Consider the following 24,162-nt stretch of genomic DNA (forward strand, 5'->3'; position numbering starts at 1 on the left):
GCCTAGTCATAGATAGAATGTCCAATGGCAAAAAACTACAGTATCATATGAATGTAGTTTCAAGATTTTTGAGCCTGTGATTTATTACAAATTTACAAAATATTTCTTAACATCAAAATACACTTGTTCCTTGACACTTATCATTCCAATAATTGCCACTTTTCCATCTTTTTCAACTGTGCAATACTATTGAACTTCCTTCTATAGCTTACAGTGCTTAGTATTAAAAAAAAAAAACATTGATTTGAAGGATATAAATAGTTTGTTTATTAGAATGTGGATAAATTAGCCTATATACAGTAGTTTAAGTTAGATTTAACAGAATAACATTGCAAATTTACATAGGTTGTCAGTAGTTTTCCTCCCCCAACTACTTTTATGGCTTTAGATCACACCACTCAGAAGTGGACATTATTGATTAAATAGAAAAATAAATGGCAAAAATATCATGTAAAACCCTGTGAATTAGAGTCTTTAACCTTATAACACTACATTAAAAGGCCAGGCATATTGTACATATTTACTTTCCCAACAACTGCATGTGCATGCAATGCATTTACCTATATTTTCTTATTCACATCAGAACCATATCTAATGGAAGGTAACTTGGCAGACTAATTGCCCTTGAATTTTTCCTCAAGAAAATAAGCTAAATAATTATTTTGAGCGATAAACATATCCCATCTGCAGTGGTGAAAGGTTTCCTCTACATCTTTTCTATACAATAAAAGTTGATATTGTACAAAAAAATAATTTCATAAAGGTTGAAAAGGGGTCTAAAATTTGCCACTTCAACTTGATGACGAGATTTATACAGTTCGTAGCTCCATTTAATTTACATCAAGCTCATGTGATCTGGCTAGTGTTTTACCACACATTTTTACCGCCTTATGATTTTATTGGGCAGTTATTTACGCATTCATTAAAGGAGTCAAGACCAAAAACAGCAAACTGGTAGAATTTTGCGAGATGGCCGACTTACCAGGTAATAGCATGGAGATTCCGAACATGTTCGTTTAACTAACTGTAGGCTTACCCGTTCTAATAGTAACTCGATTATTTTGAGAGACTGGGCTAGTTTCCTTGTCACAGATACCTTGCCTCTATCAGTATTTTAGATAAAAAATTGCAGAGATATATATTTGACAATTAAAAATTTCGCACTATGCATTCCACATTCAATTTCTTACAGTAATAGTTGTTTACTGCAGTTCTAAGAAAACTATACAGAAACTCACATGGGCTTATGTAGTAGTGGAGAAGATATGTGAAGAAGGGAGAGGTAAAAATATACAGGAAAGAGGAAAAGGAGTAAGAGCATAATAATATCACATTTATTGAAATAATCAATAATACACATCAAAACAAGAAGGGCAAAACATTAAAAAAATTGATGAATGCACATAAACCTTAAACTTGACTTTAGACTAGGTAAAAGGTAAACACTCGACAGCTCAACCTCCCTTGCCATAAACAAATTCAATTTTGGAAGTTTTTGTTATTGATAAAATATACCTTAGTACTGTAAAGTGATCGACTTCAAATACAGTAAATGAAGCATGTCATTATTCATAATTTGCCTATATTTATTTCATCAAATGTTAGTTTTTAGTCAATAAATTGCTCTCAATTAATTTGCCATATTTCACGTGTCATAAGACGCACCCCCTATATTTTGCTAAGTATTTTTTTGGAAAAAAGGAACTGAGAATTTTCCAACCTATTATAGCAACAGCAATCCCTAGTCAATGAATCTAGTGTGATTTTTCATCTGGCACAGTAAATTTTCATATTTTGGGTGTATTATGAAATGCATTAGGTAAATATTAATCAGCTGTACACCTGTTATACCCATTTTATTACATTCACATAAAAAACATTAAACCAGTCGTAGTTTCTACCATCATGATAATGTTTACAAGTGTTTGTTTACATGAAAGCAGTGTTGCCAATTTGCCAAATACCCCTGATCAAATTTCAGTAGAGAACTAAAATTCCAGTAATATTTCCAAAATTTCTCATGTACATATTTCATACTAATTTAATTATTGATCAGATAAACAATTCTCTACAAATTTCACAAGGTGGAATATTTTTGCTGCTGTTTATGTGACTAGGTCTAGTTAGTTTAAAGTTAACTTGGTAACACTGGACTAAACTCGACTTGCAGCGAGATATTCTTTTGAGTTTGTTTCACAATAACTATCTATTATTTCAGAACCAATGCAACAAAGCCTTTACCAAAATATTGCTTTATTACAAAATATTAACAAAATATGAGAAAATAGATAAATACTGTATAAACAAGTAATACGTCCTAGCATCGTCTGCATGGATACCATTATTGACATGTAAATGACTACGGCAAGTCATCAACTGACCAAGAAAACAAAAAACAAATATCTTGTTGCCTCCATTAATTTGAGTGCACTGAAAATATATTAATTTATTACATATGAATGCTAATCATAGGCTTATATTTTATGTCTGGTGTGTATGAGTGTTTGTATGTCATTGCTAAGGTATTTGAGGATTGTCAAACGCCCCTATACAACTTTATCTTGGTGTTAAAATGCAGGGTGATTTTGATGAGTATTTTCAGGAAAAAAGAGCATCTTATGACACGGGAAATACAGTACTCAATAAAGAACTACAAGTTCTTATGAATTATAATTAGTAATTGCTTGCAGGGTTAGTCAATTATGGAAATATCAAATCTAATAAAGGTGTAACCTATATATATATATAGTTTACGGTTTGCATGAAAGGTCAAGAACCTGCAAGTGAGCAAGTTTGAAAGTGAAATATCTAAATATTTTGAATGTAACTTCTATTCCCTTGGAAATATGTTGTGCATCTTATTTCCTATGTAAAAATATATTAATATATTCAAATAATAGTGTCATTATCATCAGGGGATAAGGATCTTTGGGATCTAAAAACAAACGATGATGGAAGGGTGATTGTAAACAATTCTTTGTCCCTGTTTTTACTTCCAAACCATCTATTTAAGGCGGACACATGCACTGTGATTATATGTGGATGGCTATACCCTAGTCCTCACTGCTTCAAAAAGTTGTTGTTGGCTTGGCCATCTCTAGTTATCCTCAATATTACTCCGAATGTTTTTGCATTGTAAGAATAATTCATTATATGTTACTGTAAAAAAAAAATCCAGTATTCTCCTCTCATTTTTTTAAATTTTTTGTAACTTTACATATTCAATACTAAGAAAATAAATATATATATAGATATTTATTGTAAAAAATAGGATCAATCATAGATCACTAAAATAATACTATCTATACAGACCCAGCCCAAGTCAATCACTTATATTATATCATCCAACTGTCAAATTCATTGGAGTCTATCCAAAGATGAACCCAGGCACTTGGTGGTAGATAAAACTATCCAATTAATAGATAAAGCAGAGACTTCCAATAGTCACATATGGTTTCTCTACTACTTTATGCAAAAGAATCATGGCCATTGACAATGAAAATGGAGGAGATATTTAAGGTGTGAACACTGAATGTTCAGATTCCTGGCCAGAGTACAATGGGAAGATCATATTAAAAATGAGGTATTAGCAGAAAGATATGGTGGTTAGAAGCCAGAAAAAGACAGATGAGTTAGGGGTCAGATACTATTATCATTATTATCATTACTAGCCAAACTACAACCCTGGTTGGTAAATCAGAATGCTACAAGCTCAAGGGCTCCAAAAGGGAAAGCAGCCCAGTGGGGAAAGGAAATAAGGGAATAGCAAATAAACTATTTATAACTAACAAAATAAAATATAAAATATTTTAAGATCAATAACAACAATAAAATTAATCGGTTATATATGTAAACTATAAAATAAGACATGTCAACTTGTCAACAGAATTAATTAAAATTTTGAACTTTTGAAGTTCCACCGATTCAACCAACAGATTAGGAAGATCGTTCCACAATCTGGTCACAGCTGAAAGTAAAAGGACAGAGACTTGTAGATATGTTCAATGTATCACAGAAAAAGGGGATAGACAAAGACCCAGACCTAACAGGACTTCAAGAAAAGAAAAGATTAAAAATAATTTGAAATCTGGCACATAAGAAAAAAGCTAAAATATAAATGTTTTGAATGATCAGCTAAGTACTTCTGAAACTTAACCAGACCCCTGGTCAATATCTAGAGGAATATTTCTCATTATTAATATTATAACCCACAATACTAACTTTTGACAATGTGAAGAAAGATGAAGTCTAGCAAAAGTTAGAAAAAAACGTTGTATAAAACCACACATTCATTTCCGAGTAACAGTTTATGTAATTGTTGCAGCCACACATTCATTGCTCACTTCATACCATAAATAGATTTTGGTGATATCATACAGTGATATTTATCCAATTTCTATTGCCCAGTTCCTAATCCCTTTAAGAGTGGTAGTATCGTCAGCTGTAGGGATTTCTGAAGGGGCTTTGCAAAGTCCATTTTGGGTCTAAATACTCCCTCCCTTTTCTTTACTTATCTTTCGTACCAGCCTCTTTCAACTTTCACTTCACAGAACAGTGGGATTTCCTCATCTTACACCTCAGCACTGAATGTGACTCCCCATACCAATGGCCTCCTGGCCCATATTTCATAAATCCAAGCCATGTTTCCCACTTCTTGATTGAGTCTCTTAATTTCTCGAGTTTCAATCAAGACTAATTGAACAACTATGTATATGAGATCAAAGGGCAATAACTTATAAAGCCACCAGAGTGTTTTCTTACTCCCTATGGCTTTATTCCTATGTAGTTGCACATTCCTTGACATTATCTTGCACCAATCATTATATCTCATTTAAAAATAAATCCTATGGCCCCACCCAGAGACAAGAATATGCCAGAGAGATTAAGCTTAATTTAACCAATTGTAAAAAAAATTAAAAGCTTGGAGACATGTACATGTCTTCTTTCTTGTGACTCGATATGTAACTAAATAATAATCTACGTTTTCCTCTTGTTGCTTATAGTACTAAAAATGGGTTTCTATGCACTACAATACGGAAATAACTTTAATATTCAATCAAACTATGTTTGCTACATTACTAAGAGTGATTAAATTGCACATCTAACCTCAATTGTAGCTATGGTGTCTTGCATCATCTGATGAGCCATCTGGTGTACATTATGGTCACTCGTGTTATACATAATAGCATTCAAAAACATGAGCATCATGTCTCGTTGAAATTCAGCTGTATTTCGAATGTTCCCACTTTCAATATTGCGTTTGATAGTTTGCAAATCCATTGGCCTGAAAGAAAAAATTAACAAAGTTCATGCAAAACCAAGTTCAAGAACAATAAAAATAACTGTCACTAAGGATTTTTCATTAATGCAATAATGAAATGTACATAGCATGATCATATGAACACAAAAAAATCCATTTAAATGAAATTCTTGATATTCTAATTTTTGAAGGATACAAACCACAATAAAGAATCAAGCCCGAACAGGCAATTTTAAATCTCAAAAAAGTAATACAAATAAAAATCTACTTAAAAAAAAACCTAATTTATAAATTTCTAGAAACGTATCAGTGTCCATAAATGTAAAATTCAATATTGTGACCAATAAATTTATGTTTTGCCTTCAACTTGTTTCTTTTGCTTCTTCTAGTTCATTTATGGCATCAACAGTCATTTCTTTTTTTCAATGTATGATTACTGGAATAACTACTTTTATCTAGGCTTCTAGTAGGTTTAAAAAATATGGAGAAAAAAATGACAAAGTAATTTGTATTTTTCCTAATGATACAAACCTTGAACTATTTATTATGGAATATACATTCAGTGAAGCTGGAAGAATAGCCATAAGACTTTTACTAAGGGATAACTACCCCACTGCTAGTTAGTGCAGCTATCCTGCTCTCACACACCTGTCTTGTCTCATCACTTTTGGTTGCAGGTAGAACTTCCAGGGGAATAGGTGATGGCGGGCCAAATTTGTATAACGGTAAAGAGCTCCAGGAACCTGGAAGCGAGATGATGGGCAATCGCCAGCTGACGGGAGATCGCGAGCTAAAATGCGTTCTTAAGCTGACATGGAATCATGGGTGCTGACGAGCAATCACAAGCTGACGGGAGATTGTGCGCTGCATCATGACTGGGCGAGAAGGGTCAGCTGGGTGCGGCAAGAACTGGAATGGCAAGTAAAGTCGGACGGATGCTAGAAGCATCAAACTCCCTAGGGATGAGCATCATCTTTTTCATACTCCAACAAGCCACACTCCGAGCGGTTAGAGAAAGGCATATACGACCCCATAACCCTCTCTTAATCCCGTGTGGCGAAGACTACTCTGGGGAGGACCAAACCAGCGTACGGGAAAGGTGTCCACCTGAGTAGCAGCAACAAGCTTCGGACTTTGCCATTCATCCGTCAGCTGAGCAAGCTCAGAATAGGGGGGGAATGCCGTTATCGGCACAATGATCAGGAACTGAAGCAAGCCAGGCAGTGATGGGACAGGAGCAGCAACAGCTTTGGACTTTGCATTCCCTCTGCTGGCTGCCATCCCAGAATGAGGGAGCGTGTTGTCATCATTGCTAAGGAAAACCACTTGGAAGAAAACCTAACCTATGAACAAAAGGTGTCCCAGGTACAGGAGCATGCTCAAGACTATGTATTCCCTCTGCCGGCTGCCATCATAGAACGAGAGGGTGTGGCATCATCAGCGCTGAAGAAAACCACTTGGGAGAACCCTAACCCATGAACAAGAAAGGAGTACCCCGAAAGGCGCAGGAACATGCTTCGTATTTTGCACTCCCTCTGCTGGCTTCCATCATAGCGCGACAAGGTGCTGAACAAAAATCACTTGGGAGAAAACCTAATCCACGAAAAGGAAAGGTGTCTCTCGAAAAGCATGGGAGCATACTTCAGACTTTGCACTCCCTCCGCTGGCTGCCATAGCAGAACGAGGGAGTATGTTGACGTCAGCGTAGAGGAGCAAGACTGAAGTCGAACTCTGGGTCGGCCGTATAGCTGTACTGCCGTCGGACTCGCAGGGTGCGAGCAACATCTACTTCAAGACAGTAAAGGTGCATCCACATGGAGAACGACTCCCCTGCGGAGGAGGACCAAGCTACTGCGCTAGGGGAAGCAGGGGAGTCCTCCAGCTTAAGGGATGTCTAGCGTCAAAGGGAAGAGATCGTTAGAAAAGCATTTCTAAATCCTCGAGGAAAAACCTGGCACTATGCGGTCTCCAAAACAGCAATACACGCTTGTGAAAAATAAACAAAAACTAAAAGAACCAATTAGTCAAATACCAGTCAAAAAAAGGTTGGGCGGGGGAGAGACCAACGTTCACTCTCCCTCAAGCAAAAAGCAAAAGTGACGAGACAACACAGGTGTGTTTGAGCAGGGTAGCCAGTGCTACCCCTTACCCGCTGCTAATTAGCAGTACAGTAGTGAAGTTATACCTTGCTAAGAGTCTTCTGGCTAGTCTTCCAGCTTCGCCGAAAGTATATTACCAAAAACCGAACGAAAGGATTTGTATTTAGTGTCGGAACAAAAATATCATAACATCTAAGGATAAAATTCACAATCAACACAACTACAATTCAAATGTCCAAGTAATAAATAATGATAAGATTTCAACTGCTTAAAAACAAAGGTAGGCTCAAACATGAGTACAAATGACCTTGAATGTAAAGAATTAAAAATTTTAAAAAATGTGAAGATGAAAACAAAAAAGAAAATTATATACAGTATTCATATTATTATACAGAGTATGTATGTTGTGGGGAACTAAAGTGACGGAGGAACAGAAATTGCATGTGTTCGAAATGAAATGTCTGAGAAGTATGGCTGGTGTATCTCCATTTGAAGTAGTGTGGCTGAGAACGGGTGTAAGAAATGAATTAGCAGCTAGAGTGGATATGAATATGTTGAGATGGGTTGTCCATGTAGAGAATAGAAAATGGCCATCTGATGTAGAATCTCTCGGTAGTTGGTTATCAAAATACATACATACATATACCAAGGCACTTCCCCCAATTTTGGGGGTTTGCCGATATCAAACAAATTAAATAAAAAAGGGGACCTCTCCTCTCTACGTTCCTCCCAGCCTGACAAGGGACTCAACAGAGTTCGGCTGGTACTGCTAGGGTGCCACAGCTCACCCTCCCCCATTATCCACCAGAGATGAAGCTTCATAACGCTGAATCCCCTACTGCTGCTACCTCCGCAGTCATCTAAGGCACCGGAGGAAGCAGCAGGGCCTACCGGAACTTCGTCACAATCGCTCGCCATTCATTCCTATTTCTAGCACGCTCTCTTGCCTCTCTCACATTTATCCTCCTATCACCAGAGCTTTCTTCACTCCATCCATCCACCCAAACCTTGGCCTTCCTCTTGTACCTCTCCCATCAACTCTTGCATTCATCACCTTCTTTAGCAGACAGCCATTATCCATTCTCTCAACATGGTCAAACCACCTCAACACATTCATATCCACTCTATCTGCTAACTCATTTCTTACACCCGTTCTCACCCTCACAACTTCGTTCTTAACCCTATCTACTCGAGATACACCAGCCATACTTCTTAGACACTTCATCTCAAACACATTCAATTTCTGTCTCTGTCACTTTCATTCCCCACAACTCCGCCTACCGGAACTTCGTCACAATCGCTCGCCATTCATTCCTATTTCTAGCACGCTCTCTTGCCTCTCTCACATTTATCCTCCTATCACCAGCGCTTTCTTCACTCCATCCATCCACCCAAACCTTGGCCTTCCTCTTGTACCTCTCCCATCAACTCTTGCATTCATCACCTTCTTTAGCAGACAGCCATTATCCATTCTCTCAACATGGCCAAACCACCTCAACACATTCATATCCACTCTATCTGCTAACTCATTTCTTACACCCGTTCTCACCCTCACAACTTCGTTCTTAACCCTATCTACTCGAGATACACCAGCCATACTTCTTAGACACTTCATCTCAAACACATTCAATTTCTGTCTCTGTCACTTTCATTCCCCACAACTCCGATCCATACATCACAGTTGGTACAATCATTTTCTCATACAGAACTCTCTTTACATTCATGCCCAACCCTCTATTTTTTACTACTCCCTTAACTGCTCCCAATACTTTGCATCCTTCATTCACTCTCTGACATAGATCTGCTTCCACTCCACCATTTGCTACAACAACAGACCCCAAGTACTTAAACTGACCCACCTCGTCAAGTAACTCTCCATTCAACATGACATTCAACCTCGTACCACCTTCCCTTCTCGTACATCTCATAACCTTAATCTTACCCACATTAACTCTCAACTTCCTTCTCTCACACACTCTTCCAAATTCTGTCAATAATCGGCCAAGCTTCTCTTCTGCGTCTGCAACCAGTACAGTATTATCCGCAAACAATGACTGATTTACCTCCCATTCACGGTCATTCTCATCTACCAGTTTCAATCCTCGTCCAAGCACTCGAGCATTCACCTCTCTCACCACTCCATCAACATACAAGTTAAACAACCACAGCAACATCACACATCCCTGTCTCAGCCCCACTCTCACCGGAAACCAATTGCTCACTTCATTTCCTATCCTAACACAAAATACTTCCATAAAAAACAAATTATGCACATTCTGAAAAAATTCATGATTTTGTTTACATATTTATGAACTGTTTTTGTATAAGATACATTAAATCTCGTGCGCATATGTAGGTGAAATTGAAAGTACTGTAATATCTTTGTCTAAGTCAATATTTGTGATAACTAAAAAAAAAAAAAAATTGTACAAGATTTATTAACCAAATCTTTGCAAGTTTTTCAGTATACAGTATTTCTTATCTGCAGATATTTGTAAGCTACGTATTTTTGATGATAGTTGAAGGTAAGGGGATAGAGGAGTCTTCAATCAACAAATGAGAGTGAATGATTGGTAATCTTATGAGGCTAGACTACTAACATTAAATAATTTGGTTCATCATGAGGTTGGCTTCATTTACATAGACCAAGTTGCATCGATCAAAAATAAATTTCATCATCAACAGTGCTATATACCGTGAGGTAACTATAATGCTGAGTGTTTAGGCTAACTTTTTTTTTTTTACTAGCTAACAAATTAACTAAGGAATAAGACCTCAGAATGGAAATTATCAGCTACTTGTGGTATGTGTAAAATTCTATTTTAATAATATTAATAACTTATCTGACCTTGTACATACTTATGCAAATACAGTATGCCAGAAAAAATCCAATAAATTATCTTGTTAATTTATTCTTGTTTACAACTTATACTCTATTCAATAATGGATTCATTCAAAACCTAAATATTTTGTTCTACAACATTGTCATGACTTCTGATTTTGAAACATTTGCATGAATAGTTTCTATATCTTTAATACTATAATTCACTGGCAGATCCCATCAATTGAAAAACACTGCTTGTTTAAAGGTTTAAAGGCTGCTCATGAATGACAAATGCAAGGGACAGTGACATTGCCCTATAAAGCATGACAATACCCTAGAGTCTGACCATATATACATATGATCAGCACACAAGGGCCCTCACCACTCAAGCTAGGACCAAGGAGGGCCAATCAATGGCTGCTGATGACTCAGCAGATAGACCTATAGGCTCCCCCAAATCTGCCATCCTTAGCTCACAAGGATGGTGAGGTTGCAGCGGACAAAGGAACTAACGACTTTGAGCGAGACTTGAAATCCAGTCTAGTGATCGTTAGTCAGGGATGTTACCACAATATTAAAAACTTTAACCTCAAACTACTATTTTCATTTTAAACAATGGACATCTACTGCTGAATGACGAGCCAAGTATGAAATGAACAGTTTTGTGTAAATACTGTATTACAAACCATTTAAAAAACCAAATACAAAACATCTCTAAAACCCACCCTTTAATACACTCTTTTAGCATAGCAGATAATACACACGGCACATGTACAAGTCTCCTTTACCTGTATACTACAGAATGATATCCTGGCGCTTGCTCGTCTGTGATAGGGCGTAAGAAGATAGATGCAAAACGGTGAGCAGCTATTTCATTCCATAAAATCATTATGGGCTTCTTCCAGGATTTGTAAGATCGTTCACTGTCCATGTCATCACTGAAAATTGTGAAAAAATTAGTGAGTTATCAACAAGAATATTATTTTACATAAAGATTTAATACTAAATCACAAGATCACTACACTGGGGGAGGATCATGCAAATATGACAAATTCGGAGATAATTTGTATTTTTCCTAACCATACAAACCTTAGCTATTTACATTGGGTTTACCTTTCGGCGTAGCTGAAATGGCGAGCCATTAGAATTTAACGAGGGTGTATTACCCCCGCGCTAGTTAGCAGGGGGGTAGGGGAGTGGTAGCTAGCTACCCCTCCCCCCCTCACACACCGGTGAACTGCTTCACTTCACTTAGAGGTAGGACTTGTCTTGGGGGACAGGGCTGGCGGGCAAATATGTGTAAATAGCTAAGGTTTGTATGGTTAGGAAAAATACAAATTATCTCCGAATTTTTCATTTGTTCCGTAACCGAAATACAAACCACGCTATTTACATTGGGTGACTTACCCCTTAGGAAGGGTGGAAAGTCCCCAGCTATACTGGGTTTGGCTTTACCCGGGGACTCAGAATCCGAGTGAGTCGCACTCGAGAAAAGGAGTCCCTGCACCTCACAAGTTCCTTGCTCCGCAAGGAAACGTGTGGCCTACATAAGCTTGTGTGTGAAGGAAGAAGTGTGACCCGTCCTAGGCAGTTGACCTGGAGTTCCAGAAGGAACTCTGGGTTAGGACGTTCCCAATACCACCTCGTCAGGGTATGGGGGACGCGACAGTATTGACTCAATACTCGGAACACAAGGAAGTATGGTTTACCTGCAGAGGTTTGAGGTCAGCTATGCAGAGACCAGGATGCTGCTTCCCCAGTAGAGGGGACGATGAAGAAAGAAGTAAGGGCCAGACATACTTCTTTCGTTCATGCAGACTAAAACCTGATAACAATGCCCTCAACCTTCTGCTACCTGTCCAAAAAGGAGCCTGAGCTTAGACCAGCTGTTGTGTAGCCACCACAGAGCGATAGAAACGTATCGATACTCCTGTGGGTCACGTCCTGCAGGAAGCGGGCTGCAAAGGTCATTAGACGCTTCCAGACTCCAGCTTGTAGCACCTGCGTCACAGAGTAGAACTACTCGAAGGCGAGGGACGTTGCAATGTATCCGACATCGTGCTGTAGGGCGAAGTGACGGGGGAGGGTCTGGATTCAGGTCGAGATGAATGTCCTTGAGTCCAAGCTGAAAAGGTATACTGGTGACTCTCCCCTGTGTCCTTCTTGTGCTCCCAACCCGGCTGCACGTGAGGACAAACTGCAGCTGTTCCCAAAGATAACCCCTCGATTCCTTTACTGGCAAGAAGGAGAAGGTTTGGGTCATCTGATACAGAATGGTGACTCGAAATCTTGAAGGATTTGGACCGAAGGGCCGGGACCCCAAGATTCTGAGTCTAGCAAACAACCCAGGAGCGAACCTGAATGTTGCCTTCCCCTATTCCTTAGAAAGGGCGGAGTCGTACGAGACCAAGAAGATTGCTTACACACTGTCCAAGGCCAGAGTGAGCAGGAGCACCGTCCCCCAAGACGGAATACAATCCGAGGCCTGACGTAATGGTTCTTGAGAAGATCTCTTAAGGGACTAAAAAGTCCGAACCATGCTCCATGGAGGAGGTCCCACTCCGACTGGGGGCAGGGACGTTCGCAGCTTTGCATGAGCGAAGAAAGGTCCAGCGGGAAGGAAAAGTTTATTCCTTTCAGCCTGAAGGCCAGGGAAAGGCTGAGCGACAGGCTTCACTGCCGAGAGCGGAAAGGAGTTTCCTCCCGCCGAAAAGCAAGAACTCCGTTATTGCTGGAGAAGAGGCCTCAAGGGAAGAGGTATCTCTCCCACGACACCAACCACAGAAGACTCTCCACTTCGCCTGGTAGACCCCTGCGGATGACTATCGCAGGTGACGCGACCTCCGCCCCGCGACTGTAGCAGGTTGTCTCTTCTTGAGGAGGCGGAGTAGTGTCTCCGGGCGTGAAGCCGAAGCGATGCCACGGCTCGTGAAAGATGTTGTAGTGTGGTTGTTTGAGTAGCCTGTGCCGTGGGAGAAGCTCTCCCGGGAGTTCCGTCAGGGGAAGCAGAGGGTCCGGAAACCGTTCCGCGTATAGTCACAGTGGAGATCTCAGGGCCCTCAAAAGGTTGACAGACAACCTGGTCTTGTTGACACCCATTCTCAACAGACAACAATGGTGGGAAGACGCAGGCGTCGATGTTGTCCCATCATCACCGGAAAGCATCTTGCCAAAGAGTCTTGGGGTCTGAGACTGGGGGGAAGAACAGCGGAAGCTTGAAGTTCCAAGCTGTCGCGATCAGGTCCCCCAGGCCAGGACTTGCTGGTTACTAAAAGCCAAAGACCCCCAGGTACCCTCTATCTGCGAGGCTCTGCTCAGATAGTTGGAGAGAACATTCCTCTACCCGGAATGAGCGAGCCGATAGTGGTATTGAGAGGATCTCGGATCATCTCAGTATCTCTACTGCAAGATGCGAAGGTATGAAAATGCGTCCCTTGCTGGTTGGAATACGCCAGTACCATGAAGTCGTCGCGCACGGAGCGACTCGGCAGGAACTGTAGGATCTGAAGAGGGGCAAGACTACGGCCCCTAAACCTGCCTGAATGATGGAGAGGTATCCTTCAGGTCCTGACCATAGGCCTGAACCGGAACATGCCCCCCCCCCCTTTTCTTTGACGAGTCCGAAAACAGCATCAAAATGTGGGGAAAGGACGAGAATATCCACTCCCATCAAGAGGTTCCATAGGTCAACACCCATTGCAGGTCTAAACATTCCGCTGGTCCCATAGGGGCCAGAAAGTCCGGTTAATCGTTGCTTTGATACCACCGGAACTTGGGCCGCCCCACAGGGAACTTATCCTGAGGCAACCGTTCGGGACTTTAGACGGGTCAATGAGGAAAAGAGACCCAGGAAACGTTCCAAGGTAGGACTGAAAGCTCTGCTTGACTGAGAACAGGTACTGCGACTCTCTTCAGCCTTGCCACAGTCAACTGAAGGGAAGGCTCGGAGAAGGAGGCAACAGCATCTGGCGTCCCCAGGCGGTCACCTATCCAAGTACTGACCAGACCCAACGTTGCTTAACTTCGCTGAACAGACGAGAAGCAGTGTTTCCAACGTGGTAAGGCCGTTGACTCAATATCATGGCTAGATACTCCAGATGTTGAGGCAGAAGTAGAGAAGGCTCCTCGCAAATTACCATGATCCCTCACTCATGGTAAGGACCCGGAAGCTTGTCCCGGCGTTGAAGAAGGTCGAACCCGAGCCTACCAGAGTTGACCAGACCTCCAAAAGGCGAAGGAGGCAGAAGCCTACTCCTGAGCGGCCATGAGGAAAGCAAGGAGAGTTCTCTGGGGAAAAACCTGCGATGCCGCGGCGGGATCGCCACACTGCATCTCAAGTCTAAGCTGAATTCCAAGAACTTCCTGGAAGATGGATGGAATGGAAACTGGAAGTACCCGTCCTTCCGATCTAGGGCCTAAGGAGTCCTGCCGCCTCGTTACCAGTCTGATCGATTCTGCTGTTCCACGCTGGACGAAGTTTGTTCGACAAACTTGATCAGAGCTGAGAGGTCGACGACGGAATTCCCGTCTCAGATGCTTTCCTACGAGAAAGGATCGACTGAAGAAGCCGGGGGGTGAAGCCGTCGACGACCCTATGGAGGACCTTCTCCTAAGGCATGGATCATTCTGCCCAAACGGGCAAAACTCTTGCCGACCCCATGGCATAGAGGTTCAGTGACACTGAATTCGCTGACAGAGACGGAGAGATGGTAAGAGCGAGGCGCGATATCCTTGGCTGATCACGGAGATCGTGCAGGAATCGGCATCGGGAAGCTGATATCCGGATGAGTAACCTTAGGCATCCTCCCAGCATGAGATCTGCAAGGGGGGGTTGCTAATCCTAGTGTCTGTGAACTCTGCCGCTCCCTCTAGGATTATGCCCCCCCGGGAGAGCCTCCCGTGCTACCTGTCCCTGACAGGAGGGGACTGCTATTGGACACCTTGTCTTAGCTGCCGTAGCCGGTCCGATAACTTAGGCCGACGAGGCTGAAAGAAGAGGCGCTGGAGGCCTGCAGGGTCTGGAAGAAAGGGCCTTGGAGGAGTGATTAAGTAAAGACAAAACAAACAATGGCTGCCAAGCGAGGACAAAGACAGAGACGTCTGTCCATTGTCCGAGCCAAAAGTGAAGTGAAGCAGTTCACCGGTGTGTGAGGGGGGGAGAGGTAGCTAGCTAGCACTCCCCTACCCCCCTGCTAACTAGCGCGGGGGTAATACACCCTCGTTAAATTCTAATGGCTCGCCATTTCAGCTACGCCGAAAGGTAAACCCAATGTAAATAGCGTGGTTTGTATTTCGGTTAAGGAACAAAACATATTTACACAAGGGTCCATAAAATGTTGTTTATCACAAAATTATTTTTTTGTTATGTACTGCAGTATTTATCCAATATTTGTTAAATGCTTTTTTAAGAACCACATCTGACAAGATACATAAAAATTAGGTTTTTAAAGGTTTTATGATTAGCCTAAGTAGTGAATGGGAACTAATACTAACAGGAAGAGGTACCAATTTTTTACCACATTGACTCTAATACTGTATGTGTGAGGAGGAAGGAAGAAAGTTAAATATTGGTTATCTACTGTATAAATATAGCGAATTTTGTTTGAAAAGAATCTTACCCATTATTAATTTAACGATTACCACACTAGAGGGGTTGAGGGAGTGTGATACACTACTAGCTATACTGTAGTGAAAAAATTCATGTGCAAGTGATTACTAAATCAAGAGAGGCAAATACAGTAGTTCCTTGGTTTACGAGCTCAATTTGTTCCAGGAATGAGCTCGTAACCAAAAATACTCATATTCTAAAGCAATCTTTCAATAAGAAATAAAGTAAATTTGCTCAAGCATTCCACTAAGTCCATAAATACACATAAAGTAATACCTCTCGATACGAAAGTTTCGGTTTACAGAAAATTTATGATACAAAAAGAGATACGAAGATTGTTTTTGCCTCGTATTACAAAAAAAATCCTTCACGATGCAAAAAGAGATTCACGCAGCTGCCTAGAAAATAATCTTAAAATTTGTGAGCTGCAAAACTGTAAACTTGCCACCATTGTCCTGCTCTTTCATTGGTTATCTCCCTATCTTGATGTTAGTTATAGATATAAGATCCTGCTCTCCTATTAGTCAACATCTACGTATTGGTGTTCCTTGACCATTTTGTTTCAGCAGGGCAATTGTTTACATTGAATTCGTGTTAGTGATTTCGCTTTCGTACTTAAAGTTTTTGTATTGCGTTATGTAATTCTACTGTACAGTATAGCCATGGGTCCCAAGAATGTTGCTGATGATCAAGGAAAGATGATGATGATGCTTCCTATGAAGACAAAGTTTGAGATAATCAAGAAATAGGAGGCTCGTATGCTGTTGAGTGTGATCCCTAGGGAATATGGCCGAAATCTGTTGACTATAGGCTCCATCCCTAAGCAGAAGGAAGCCATCAAAGCAGCAACACCTTCTAAGGGCATGACTGTCTTTTCAAGTAAGGTGAGCCACGGTCATGATGAGATGGAAAAATTTCTCCTCAGGATTAAAGACATGGAAATTGCTTGAGACATGATCATTGAGATGATAATCTGACACAAGGCCAAGGCCATTTTCGGTGATCTCGTGCACACTCAGGCCAAAGACGACGCAGGAGAAGGGACATTGCAGCAGGCACCCAAAGAGTTCAAGAGACGGTCTGGCATTCATTTGATGGTGCGACAAGGGAAGCTGCCCGCTCAGACAAGAAAGCAGCTGAGGCCTTTGTTAAGACATTTGACAAGCTGACTCCCCATCCACGAGGAATACAGCCCCCAGTAAGAGAGAGAGAGAGAGAGAGAGAGAGAGAGAGAGAGAGAGAGAGAGAGAGAGAGAGAGAGAGAGAGAGAGAGAGAGAGAGAGATTCTTGTAATCATTTTTATCACTAAATTAGATTACTAAACAAAGGGTTTACACCACTGAATAGTTTACATGTGTTAATTATAAAGTTGGGCTTTTCGGCTTTGCGTGGACGGGTTGAAAAAGTCGGCCCTGCAAGAGTAATTATTGTGAAACCGTGAATAGGTAATTTTTTATTTAATATGTAATATGGTTTTCTGTACTGCACATGACCGAATCCCCAAAGATCGGACAAATAGATATCAAGACCCAACTGTACCACCTACCAAGATGAGTGATTTTCTAATCACATACGAGACACTGTAATGGAATGTGCTGAAAGAGAAACTACAAGAGCGCTTGTGGGTGCAGAAATGCTCGTCAAACGCTTCCACTCCTTTATACTGCATGCGCTGACAAGTGCACAAGAGTGTGAGCAATCGCTACTGGGTTGTATAATGCACGAGCTGGCACACGAACACTTGCCAAAGTTCTCTCTCTCTAAAGGTTCGCAAACAGCCTTTGCCTCGTGTTCCTCCTTGCGAGAACAAGCGAGCTCAGATGGTGACGAGCGAGGTGTGACTGGTTTAGAGGAGAGTGCTTGTAGGTGTTGCAATGCACTCTCTAACCAAGCCAGCAGAACTCACAAGGGAGAACTCCCCTAAGGATTTAGTCCAGAGGCCTACACTTGCACGAGACTCGTGGACACTAATGATGCCACAGTGGCAAGGTGAGATACTCCCTTGGCTCTGGGGAGCCAGGGGGTGTGATCACTTGAAGGCTCTGAAGAGTCTAGCTCCGGAGAGCTGTGCATGGTGGTAATGAGTCACACATACACTTGCAAGTAGTTTGAGGGGGAGACTACTTGAGTGAGGACGACCTCTCACTTCTGCTGGATTATCCAGTGTAGGTGCAAGAAGGGTTGGCAAGCTCACAGGGTTAATGATTGCAAAAATCCTCGGGTTGAGTACAGTAAACTCAGTGTGCTAGGCTAGAACTCAGCAGACAACCAGTCTGCAGAACCACAGGTGCAAAAGGAATGGCGGAGGAAGTTTCTGCTAGAGGCACGAGATGGACAGAAGGGACTCCCTCCATTGGCTCGGGATGGGAAGGGCCAAGACTACTACTTCCTATGTCTATTGTACCACTTTCACAGGGAAGATGGCCACTCCCAACAATCGGACCAAGGAGAAGCCTCTGTGCAAAAGTGTCATCTGCCTGAAGGACAAAGCTGGTGAGGATCAATCTCCCTGTTTAACATAAAGCTAATGCAAGAGCGGTCCAATATGGCAGGGCAACCTGCATGGTCGCAGTCCTCAAATACCAATTACACCTGTAAAAGAAAAAACCAAGTTATTATAGCTAAATTCAAAGAAATATCCAGGAGGCACACATATGTATGCCTTCCCTCTACCGTAGCCAAATTAAAAATGAGCTCAGCTGATAGGCGAGTGTGAGAGAGGGTAGGTCGGGTTAATCAAGCCCAGCTAGTGGAGGGTCATTGACCTCACTAAAAAGTTTTTATGACTAATCCAGCTCACACTGAATCATCTCTACTACGTACAGAACAAAGGTTTGTATTTGTGTAATGAACAATTAAAAGATTGAAATAGGTTGCACACATGATAAGAAGCAATTATAAAGAATTACACTAACATGATTGGAGGTAGCAGCAGAGTAAATAGTAGTAGGTTGAAGACCCAAAAAATAATGGAAAAAGACCTAAGCAGATGACAATTCAAGCATGAATGAGAGCTCTGAGCATAACTGAAAATAAATTATGATGTCTAAGTTTATAAAAGCAACTGAGTAACATTTATTGATGATGATGGCTTAAAATATAAATACCAGTTAAACCAAATCAACCTTAAAGTTTACATCCTTGTCAATATCCAGTGACCTTTGCAATAAAAAAAAAACTAGAAAAACAAAATATAATCTAAAATTTCTCATTATCTACATCCAAACAATATAACCTTACCCGTAATGAGTTGAAGCTGGAGAAGTAGGCCCAGATTCACATATCTGTGGGGAGTACTCATGGTAATCAGCTCCAGAGATTTTTCTTTTCCCACTTCTTGGAAAATTTCCATCTTCCTCACTCATCCAATCCCTAAGTTGAGAAGGAAATAAGATTTTGAATACATTTGTAATGCTGATATGTGTAAAACTTGTGTAAAACCTAATAAAAGCTATATATGACAAAAATACCATTAATTCACAGTGGTGAAGACCCAGTGGTCTGGTTGAGATTCTTCCATAATACACCACAATACTGCATTCTTCATCAGTAACCCGTTTCCAATAAGTACATAACAAAGGGACTCCGTCATAAAAGGTTTATCCAGTTGGTCATTAACATTCACGGGGGTTAAGTAACAAGACACACTAAATAATGTATATGTGGTTAAGAATGGATACTTTTGATAAGTAAGTTCCCAAGTTATCCTACATGTCAAGAGGATAACGTATCAAGTAACTATCGTTTCAAGTTAACAGGTCTGCTTATATAGTTAGCTTCCTTTGAATAGAAAAGTGATTCCTCTAAGATCCATCCAAAGTAAGAGCACTTTTGCCGTGTGGAACTGATTCTGATCTGGTCAACCCATTCTTCCGAGTGTAAACCAGTGCCATCGAGTTGTCGGAAAAAAACACCACGCACTTGTTCATTACAAGAGATTCCTGAGCCATAAGGGCCCAGAGTACAGCTAAGAGTTACAGACAATTGATATGTATGGCAGATTCCATCTCTATTTACCTGCCTGGGAGAGAAAGACAATCCATAGTTGGCCCCACCCTTCCTGGGAAGCATTCATGAAAAGAGGCAAGTCACTCCCCTACTCAAACAAGGATCATCCAACATTTCACCAGTCACAGCTGACTCTGCTTTGCTGATGTGAAAATAGTGTCTAGATCGAACATCTAATGATGATAGACATGTCACAGAAAACCACCTCATCTCAAACTGACCCATCGAAATGGACTTAAGGGATGCAAATATCCCTAGTCTCCCCTCCACATACAAAATGACAGAGCTTTCATCTGCTTGAATTTCTCCAGAAAATGCCGAAATGAGTGAATATTCTTCCCTGATGGAAAAGCCCAAAAAGGAAATGACTATCATGTTTCCCCAACACAAAAATCTTTGATTTGGAAAAAAAAAAAAAAAAAAAAGACTTAGCATTGACCACAACATCCAACCTTCTCAATATCCTGAGCAACAATACCTGATGAACTCTAATCTTTTCCAAGGAGGGATATAAAATTGAATAATCGTTTAGGTAAAACAGAATCCTGATGCCCCGAAACTTGAGAAATTTCAAGATTGGAGCTATCACTTGGCAAATACTCAAGCTTTCCATCAAACAAAGGAGTTTCTTTTATTCTGATGAATCTGAACTTGAAAGTAATCCACTGTAAAGTCTATAAAAACCATCCCAACCCTTTTCCTTACTGTTCCCAGGAGTGAAGGAGTTTCCCTTAAAAATCTAGTGAGAAATATCCTGTTTAAAATCAAACCATCCAGAATTGGACTTCAATGTGCCAATGCCTTGTGTATAAGTGTTTACTTTGATGCCAGTCATATGGCAATACACATTTATAAATACTTTTATCAAAGAACACAAATCTAGACAAACAGAAGTACACGTCAATAACTTTTACTATATATACATATGATCATCGAAGGAAAATATCAAATTCTTAGTAATTTGTATTTTTCCTAGCATACTTACCACGGACTACTCTCTCAGGAGTTACTCTTTAGTTTAAACTTGCGACCAGAAAATTTTTCCCCCAACCAGGACTCCATTCCAGACGAGAGGCATAAAGCCTCAGGCCGGTAATATACCCCAGGGAATGTTCCCTGCGCAAAACGACCTTCCGCTGTCTTTGACCCACAATGCACCAAGAAGAAGGCTGTGTCAGGCCTGATAAGGACAGGGCAAAGGTCGCCATTCGTACTCGAACCAGGTGCCACCGTTGTCTCAGTGCCAGCTACTTCCGAGAACTAGCGGGATAGGTAGGGTGGGACATACCTTCGAGAGTAGTCCGTGGTAAGTATGCTAGGAAAAATACAAATTACTACGAATTTAATATTTGTTCCGATGCATTGTAACCATGGAATACTCTCTCAGGAGACTTAGGCTTAGGAGGTGGGAACTGAAACGAGGAAGGGGCGGAAGACAAGGTGATATGGAAGACCTGTTGGGGAAAAAACTTCAAGAAACCTGCAATAACACACGCCCAAGTTGGGGGACATCCATCGACATAGAACTGTCATACGTGCCATGTAGCTGGAGAAGGGGATATGGAACTCACCGCGTCTCCCACCTCGGACGTTAACACAGTGTGCAAGTCGTGGCATTAAATCCCCTGTTGTGCCACCACGATGGGGCCGAGTTTGTACTCATCGCGAGACACTAAGGAGCAGTCTTTCAGGTAATGGGAAGTGAAGGTGTTCTGTCTCTTCCACACACCTGCTTTAAGAACTTGTGCCACTGACATATTCTTAGAAAAGGCCATCGATGTACTGATGGACCTGATATCAGGGGGCCTGGCAGACGAGGGTGCCGGCTTGCCCTTCGCTACATACGCTCTTCAAATTACCTCCCTGAGCCAGTAGGAAATTGTGTTCTTCGAGATCGCCTTCCTCACTTTGCCCGTGGAGACAAACAAGTGTTTCATGACGGGCCTTAAGCGGGACATCGATGCCAGGTACTTTCGGAGAGCCTTAACTGGACACACCAGAAGGTCCTCTGAGTCCTCTGACTTAGGGATGGCTGGGATCACCACCTCTGAGAACCTTGGATCTGAGACTGCTGGGTTCTGGGTCTTGGCTACGAAGGAGGGCACTAAGGTTAAGATTGCCTCCTTCCATCTGATGGAGTGACTAACGTTGGTTGCCAGCCCATGCAATTCGCCCACCCTTTTGGAAGAGGCCAGGGTGAGGAGGAACACAATCTTCAGGGTCAATTCTCTGTCCAGGGCCTGCCGCAAGGGCTCGAATGGTGGTTTCTTGAGGGAGTCCAAGACCAAGAGGACATCCCACTCCGGAGCCATCAAGGAGTGAGGAAGGCAGGACTGCTCATAACTCTTGATAAGCATGGACAGTTGCCTGGAAACACCCAGGTCAATTCCTTTCAACCACGCGATCTGTCCCAAGGCAGCTCTGACCCCTTTGATGGATGGCACCGACATCTTCCTATCTAGGCGTAGGTGAACCAAGTAATCTGCTATTGCCGGGATGGAGGCTCTTATGGGCTTACAGTCGTTCTTCTGGCACCACTTAGCTTGGTATATGGCCCTCGAGGAGGAGCGGAGGCAGCCCGTCATCTGGGAGGCCGCCCTTGGGGAGAATCCTTCCCTCGTCAGGAGGCGCTCGATAACCTCCACGCGTGATGGGAAGGGGCCACGACTGGGCCACTGCTAGGTCTCGTAGGTCGGGGAACCACTCCTTTTCTGGCCACCAGGGGGCGATTAGAGTCAGCTGAACCCCTTTGGAAGTCCTTAGTCTGTTTAGGGTCTGCCGCAGGAGCTTGAACAGAGGGAACATGTAGGCATCCAGGCCGTCTTCCATGACTGCTGTTGGAATCGGGACTAGGGAGCAAAACACTGGTAGTTTGGCGTTCAGCCTGGTTGCAAAGAGGTCCAGGGAGGGAGACCCCCACCTTGATATGACACTCCTTGCTACTTCTGGATGAAGGGACCACTCGGTGCCTAGGACTTGGCCTCTCATGCTCAAGCTGTCTGCCACTACGTTTCTTTTTCCCGGAATGAATCTCGCCGTCAGGGTAGTCCCATTTCCCTCGGCCCAGGTTAGAATCTCCGTCAGATCCTGTAGAAGACGGGACCTCAGACCACCCTGCTTCTTGATATAGGCGACCACCGTGGAGTTGTCCGACATTAGGGAGATTTTTCTGCCGCTGACTTCGTCCGCCAGGGACAGTAAGGCCCTCTGCGCTGCCAGTTCTAGCTCGTATATGTGGAGGGTCTTCTCCTCCTCGCTCCACAGGCCCGATACCGAGTTGTCCTGCAGGTGGGCTCCCCAGCCCTCCTTGGACGCGTCCGTGAATAGTAGTATTTCCGGAAGAGAGTCCAGGAGGGATACCCTTGCCAGTGTATTCTTCTTGTCCAGCCACCACTGGAGAGCCTCCCTGGATGCCTGCAATAGGGAGAGCTCCTTTGGACGATCCCTGGTCTGAGGAGATAACAGTCTTTTCATGTCCCACTGGATTGGACGTAGTCGTATCCTGCACAGAGGGACCAACTTTTCCAAGGCCACCAGGTGACCCACGAGCCTCTGCCACTGACGAAGGTTGGCCGTTTCCCCACTGAGGAACGGTTGACTGACTTCTTCCAGGGGTTCGAGCCTCTCTGATGTGGGGAAGGCCTTGGCTTGGACCGAACATAAATGCATTTTCAGGTACACTGTCCTCGTGGAGGGAGGTAGCTGGGACTTCTCCCAGTTCACGACAATCCCCAACTCGTTGCATAATTCCAACTTGTCCCTCTGCTTGATGCGGTCGTCCTTCGATCCCGAGAGAAGGAGCCAGCCGTCTAGGTACCTCAAGAGCCTGATACCCCTCTCGTGGGTCCAACGCGACACCAGAGTAAAGACCTTCGTGAACACTTGGGGGGCTGTGGAGAGACCGAAGCAGAGGGTGCAGAACTGGAAGACCTCTTCTCCCCACTTGAACTTGAGGAACTTCCTGCTGGAGGGGTATACTGGGATTTGGAAATAAGCATCCTTTAGGTCTATGGACAGCATGAAGTCACCCCGCCTGATAGCAGCCAGGACAGTGCGAGGGGTTTCCATCTTGAAAGGCGTCTTCCTGATGAATTTGTTGAGGGAGGAAAGGTTTATCACCGGTCTCCAACCTCTTGTGGCTTTCTCCACCAGGAAGAGCCGACTGAAGAACCCCAATTCTTGTAGGGGTGCTCGTTGGACAGCGCCTTTCTGTAGTAACCCGCAGATTTCCTCTCCTAGGGCTAATCTCCTGGCCTTGTCCTTGGGGGTAGTAGTCTGGGCTTGTGCGTCCGTTATTAATGGGGGTAGGTCGTCCTCAAAGGGCAATCTGTACCCATCGCGAAGGACTTGAATAGTCCAAAGG

General features: G+C 42.5%; 1 protein-coding gene and 1 pseudogene across 1 annotated transcript in view; both read right to left on the reverse strand.

Moving 5' to 3' along the window:
• Positions 1-24,162, reverse strand: part of LOC137621022 (bromodomain-containing protein 8-like) — a 192,191-nt gene that overhangs the window by 19,245 nt on the left and 148,784 nt on the right. Inside the window, exons 19-21 of the mRNA XM_068351461.1 lie at positions 19,032-19,163; positions 10,972-11,121; positions 5,107-5,284 (exon numbers count right to left, since the gene is read on the reverse strand). Coding sequence (XP_068207562.1) covers positions 5,107-5,284; positions 10,972-11,121; positions 19,032-19,163 — 460 coding nt within the window. The remainder of the gene's footprint in view (positions 1-5,106; positions 5,285-10,971; positions 11,122-19,031; positions 19,164-24,162) is intronic.
• Positions 14,137-14,255, reverse strand: LOC137621259 (5S ribosomal RNA; annotated as a pseudogene).

This window comes from Palaemon carinicauda, chromosome 27, assembly GCF_036898095.1.
Source record: "Palaemon carinicauda isolate YSFRI2023 chromosome 27, ASM3689809v2, whole genome shotgun sequence".
In the NCBI taxonomy this organism is placed as follows: domain Eukaryota; kingdom Metazoa; phylum Arthropoda; class Malacostraca; order Decapoda; family Palaemonidae; genus Palaemon; species Palaemon carinicauda.